Raw genomic sequence first — 6,000 nt, forward strand, 5'->3', positions numbered from 1 at the left:
CTTAGAGAATCTACAGTTTATTTCCCAGATAGTCTATTTTTTTGTACAGGTTACCGTTAACTTCTGATTTGCGTCGTCAGATTTGGTTTTAGACATCTAATTTTTTGTTATTGATTTCATTTTAAGTCATAAAATCACCAGCAAAGACAAAATTATTATTATTATTATTATTATTATTATTATTATTATTATTATAAAAATTTGTATAAATTGTCTAGAACCGGCTTACAGTAAGCTCCACATTTCTGTAATCGGTGGCTAAAGCAAATCAATGAACAAAGGATTAAACTGCTCAGTAACATGCTATAAAGGACAGTAACTAGGCAGAGACACAGACTAACACTAGGACAGTGACTAGGCAGAGACACAGACTAACACTGGACAGTGACTAGGCAGAGACACAGACTAACACTAGGACAGTGACTAGGTAGAGACACAGACTAACACTAGGACAGTGACTAGGTAGAGACACAAACACTAGGACAGTAACTAGGCAGAGACACAGACTAACACTAGGACAGTGACTAGGCAGAGACACAGACTAACACTAGGACAGTGACTAGGCAGAGACACAGACTAACACTAGGACACTGACTAGGCAGAGACACAGACTAACACTAGGACAGTGACTAGGCAGAGACACAGACTAACACTAGGACACTGACTAGGCAGAGACACAGACTAACACTAGGACAGTGACTAGGCAGAGACACAGACTAACACTAGGACACTGACTAGGCAGAGACACAGACTAACACTAGGACACTGACTAGGCAGAGACACAGACTAACACTAGGACAGTGACTAGGCAGAGACACAGACTAACACTAGGACAGTGACTAGGCAGAGACACAGACTAACACTAGGACAGTGACTAGGCAGAGACACAGACTAACACTAGGACAGTGACTAGGCAGAGACACAGACTAACACTAGTGGGTGAACATCTCCATATCAAACATTAAAGGTAAAACAGATCCTCAGGGGTGAGGGATAAAGATTTGGTACCTTTATTCCCAAAAGTCTTACTTTTATTAAATTATTTAGGAGTTTGGATTGCAAAAAAAGAGGCTTACCGTGTGATCCACGATTCCTCTTGCTTACTGTCCGGCAGCAGAGGCAAAAAAAACAAAGAAAAAAAAAGACAAAATACGAGCCAAAGAGTGAGAATGCTTCAAATAAAAATGACTACATCATTAAGTGGTATATTTTTTTGCCAATAATTATGGTTATTAAACTGCAAACTAGTAAATCTAAAGACTTGAAACACACGCACGCACACACACACACACACACACACACACACACACACACAAGCCTTTATGTAACCCATTGACAACTTGTCATTCGCTTTCGCACAAGACTGCTATCTGAAAAAGAAAATACCCATCAAAGTTTGAGCGGCTTGTAGTGGCACATTTTGGCTCGACAGCCACCGGAGGCTGGCAGGAATTTGCGAGACAGTAAATTGAAACAGAAGGGCCTTAAATTGCAAAGCTGTCCTTGTTTATTTCCCTCCTAAATCAGTGCTGCGGCCTTAATTTAGACAGCGGCTAATGAATTCGCGTGAAGCGTGAAAAGGTGATCTGATAACACGTTTAAACGGGAAAAACCAAACGAACAGCAGAACAGATGCTTGATTGCAAAAACAAAAACAACAGGCATTAAAGCTATGAAATATGTAATACTTTAGGGATGAGGGAGCTTTAAGGAGCAAGGTTCAGTCATACAATCCAGACCAGATGAAATCAAGCACTGTGGAAATCACACAGAGGAGAAAACATTGTAGGAGAGATGTGTGTTTGGAGATAATGCTGGGAAGATGAATATTTGTCATTTTCTGCTTGGAGGATTTGAGTTAAACACAAGGATTATGTGGAACTGTGGCTCAATTCTGTTTCTGCAGCCAGACACCAGTCCGTTATTCCACTAGGACCAGCGATTGGTGGGATGTTATCCGCCAGGCCACTGGGGGGTAGGGGTGGGGGGTGGGGGGGAAAGAATAAGGATAAAATAATTGAGGGGGAAATTATCCAAAGAAAAGTCTGGAGAAAAACTGAAATAAATGTCTACCAAAAAACCTACTAATAAATAAACAAACAAACAAACAAACAAACAAACAAACAAACAAATAAATAAATAAATAAGTCAGTTATTTTGTAGAGATGTTTTTGCCAAAGCTTTAACATTTAATAATTCAGGAAATATTATGGTTTGCTTGCTGAAATTAGCCATTATACATCCCTCAATATCACTAGTCATCTATACATCATCCATCCAGAGAGAGAGAGAGAGAGAGAGAGAGAGAGAGAGAGAGAGAGAGAGAGAGAGAGAGATGGAGAGAGAATGAGCAAGTGAGAGAAAGAGAGAAAAAGAGTGTGTGAGTGATTGAGTAAGAGAGCAAGACAGAGAAAGTCTGGAGAAAAACCTGAAATAAATTTCTACCAAAAAACTATTTAAATAAACAAATAAACAAATAAATAAATAAATAAATAAATTTTGTAGAGATGTTTTTGTCAAAGCTTTAACATTTAATAATTCAGGAAATATTATGGTTTGCTTGCTAAAAGACTAAAAATGAAGGTGATAAACGATGAACCCTGTGCTGTCTTACTCCAGTGCAACTCAAATTCCACCATTACAATGAAAGTTCTCAAAGCAGATTCGGTGTCCGTCTAGAAAATTCAGCTGAGTCGCTCTATATTTACATCGGGCGAAACTTTGTTCAGCTTCGTGCATCACTGGACACGCCCACATCTAGTCCTCTGCGTTTGCTCTGGCTCACGTCGCAGGAAATCTCACTTAGCTTAGCTTGAAAATGAAATCTCTGGAGCCTCCGAATGTGTGAACGGCCCTTCATCGTCTCATCAAACGCTGTCAAATCAAATGATTAGTCAGGACATGTTTTTGGATTCGCATGCATGTTTTTTTTTTCTTTTTTCTCATTACAATTAATTCTTGCTACTTTCACACCTCATGGCTGTTCCTGTTTACTGGCGGTTTTTTAGTTCCTTCTCTATTTTATGCAGATCGGATTGTGCCAGTATTCAGATTTTTTGGCACAACAACAGCCACAAATGAGGAGGCTGGAAAAGAAAGCTCTGAGAACTCTCCTGTCCTAAAAGACAGCAATTTTGTGACAGCTGGTGAGATTGTTGATTGCAAGCAGAGCTCTGTCTTCCCACCAAGCTGCACTCTCATGCTCGTCACGTGTCACTCGGATGGTACATAGAGATGGCGCTGTGGCCTTTCTAGACGGGGTTGTTTCCCTGCCGGCTTGTGTCACTTGTTGTGCCAGGTGATGGGACTGGCAGAGGCGCTCCACTGGGCTGGGTGGCCTTCCTCTCGTTGGCAGGCGCCGAGGGCAGAAGTTGGTGCTCAGCTCCTGTTTACAGACACTCTACATAAATGCATGTGAACAGCGCTGGTGGCACAGACGCCCATGCACGTCTGTAGAGGCTACAGCGGGACATCGGCTCTGATCCATATTCATTGTCTGTTCCTCTTGATCAGTTCAGATGTCTTGTTTCTCTTGCCTCCTTCCCTCACCGTCTGCCACCGGGGAAATGTGAGCCAGCATTAGACAGACTCAGTTCAATCTGAGGCACATGTCAGCAACGCTTGGGCTTCGTAGGATTAAAAAGCAATGATCACTTGTGTTCCTACAGTTATCCTGTGATTTTTTCCTCTCTGTGATAAACCTCACAATCAAGCATCAAGTCCAAGCAGAAGCCCACAAGCAGACCAGTGATTACACCAGCTTACCGTTCCCTTTTCTAAAATCATCATAGGCAGAAAAAGCAGAACCGATGCTGGTTGTGAATCCGCTAACACGGCTGATTGGCTCCACTTGACACTGCTCAGCTGGTGACAGTAACAGAATGGGAGTGTGAGAGGGGCTGTGGTCTTTCCTGGAAGGGCCAGACCCTCAGGGGAAGCAGATTACCTGCTGGGATGACCAGGGGTGGTACTTTGGCATGAACTTTCCAGAAATGTGTATGCCTGGCATGTGGTGGGTGTAAGGCGCAGGATAATCAGACCAACCGCTGCTTCGGTTTGTTGTGAAATTCACATCTCATCTGTATTTTTTTTTTTTTTTTAAATGTTTTGAGAAATGACAGGAGTCAGAGTGTTGCCAGGCTGAACGCTGGGCTCTCACACTACTAAAATCTCAGCTCTTTGTCTAAATAAAGAAAAGACTGTTTCATAATAGACTGCTTAAAATCCTGCAGTCCTTTGCTTATAAAGTCACAAAAGCTACAATAGGATCTCTGAAGTGAAATATTAGACATTGTGTTTGAAAGGTGTGTGTGTGTGTGTGTGTGTGTGTGTGTGTGTGTGTGTGTGTGTGTGTGTGTGTGTGTGTGTGTGTGTGTGTGTGTGTGTGTGTGTGTGTGTGAGGGAGAAAAAGAAGGAGAGAGAGAGAGAGACATTTCTTGTTCGTGACAGTGCAAAATATCAAGCACTGCTGCATGCCAATAAGGATAGAGGGGTGTGTGTGTGTGTGTGTGTGTGTGTGAGGGGGGGGGGTGTTTGGGGAGAGTAGGGTTACTTCCTGTCCTCAGATGGACTGAGACAGGTTCATAAAAGCCTGCTCTGTTGCACAGGCTACCATATGAACTGTCAATCAACAGGTTTCTTCTTGACATTCAATACACAACACAGCAGCTCAGAAAAGAGCTCAGGAAGAGTCCTGTGATTAAATTAGTCATGGCAATAAGAGACTCCGTCTCACCTCCTCTTTCCATTCTTTAAGAGATGAGGTTTCGTATGCATTTAGAATTCCAGCGCGGGGCCAGGCGCAAAAAGCATCTACGTTCCGACTCGCATCAAGCGCAGCACGACAGTGGGCAAAGAGAATAATGGATGAAGCATGGAAAGCTCGTTAAAAACGGTATCTCTAAAATGTAAAGTTCCTCAAAGTTAAAGGAGGCAGCACTTAAGGCACAGACACACCAGACTTTCACAATTTCTCCAGAGACTGCAATGACATCACCTGCCAAGGCGTCGGGGAGCCAGCGTACTAAGTGATCACGTGTTTACGATGTTTGCTTCCTCACCTTTAGAGATGGAACTGACTCACATGTCCGTGTCCATAGCTCCAAAGTAAACACCACTAGACTAAATTTAAACTCATGCGGTGACGCCGTAAATTAGACAAATCTTCTTTCGATCGTGGGTTTTAAATTCTTTTAAAGCCGTGTCGTATAAAAAAAGCTTGCTGCTATATATCAGATGCGTCATCGGCGTTTCTTTCATCTATGCTTCCTGAAGAGGACACGTGTGACGCGTCGATCGTCTCTTGGTCACGTCACCTGGTTCACATGGTATGACTTTAGAGGTCATTACACTTGAACTCTGGAACACAGCAAAATGTGAATCCTTCGCAGGCGAAATACGAACGGAAGTCGGCAGAACGAAGCGTGTAGCGTGTCTCCGCTTGAACTCTTTAGCTTTGTCCACACGACCAGAAGTGGCCCTTATCGTCACAGAAGACTTCTCCTCAGCAAACCACCTCGTCGACTCACACCTTCCCCTTTTTTGTTATTCACTGCCCTACGTGCTCGTTACCGGTTTCCCAATGTTTCCATTCTCTCTGCCCTAAAAATCCCTCGGCTGTCACTATTGATCATCGATCCCACGCCAGCCCCGAGTTTACCCACAATCGGCCTTATTTTCCGTGCATGTAGCAGACTAGAATGGATTTTGAAAAAGAATAAATCCCCTTCGAGAGTATAGGACCTTCAGCAACCTTTTCATCGCTCGGTGCCAATCAGTCCAGCTGACAGCTCTGGGGCAGGTGCCTAAACTTTAAAGATCGCTGGCATTTCACCTGGAGAACTGGAGCTGCCACTATGACCCGCTGCCGGAGTAAGAGCTCCGCGTTCACACGTATTCATACAACCAAACAGAGGGCTGTCACGGAGCGTACGTACGGCTGAGACAAAAGGCAATTCATCAAGAGTCTAATTGAATAGTTCGCTAAATCCCCATCACTGT

General features: G+C 43.3%; 1 protein-coding gene across 4 annotated transcripts in view; it reads right to left on the minus strand.

Annotated features, from left to right (window-relative positions):
* Window positions 1-6,000, minus strand: part of sdk1a (sidekick cell adhesion molecule 1a) — a 266,359-nt gene that overhangs the window by 88,210 nt on the left and 172,149 nt on the right. For 3 of the 4 annotated variants that reach the window (XM_047807754.1, XM_027159289.2, XM_047807756.1), the window contains one exon: window positions 1,077-1,103. The exons of the other annotated variant lie outside the window; for it this stretch is intronic. In XM_047807754.1, the coding sequence (XP_047663710.1) occupies window positions 1,077-1,103 (27 nt within the window). The remainder of the gene's footprint in view (window positions 1-1,076; window positions 1,104-6,000) is intronic. 4 annotated transcript variants of the gene reach the window in all.

The sequence above is a fragment of the Tachysurus fulvidraco genome, chromosome 24, assembly GCF_022655615.1.
Source record: "Tachysurus fulvidraco isolate hzauxx_2018 chromosome 24, HZAU_PFXX_2.0, whole genome shotgun sequence".
Taxonomy (NCBI): domain Eukaryota; kingdom Metazoa; phylum Chordata; class Actinopteri; order Siluriformes; family Bagridae; genus Tachysurus; species Tachysurus fulvidraco.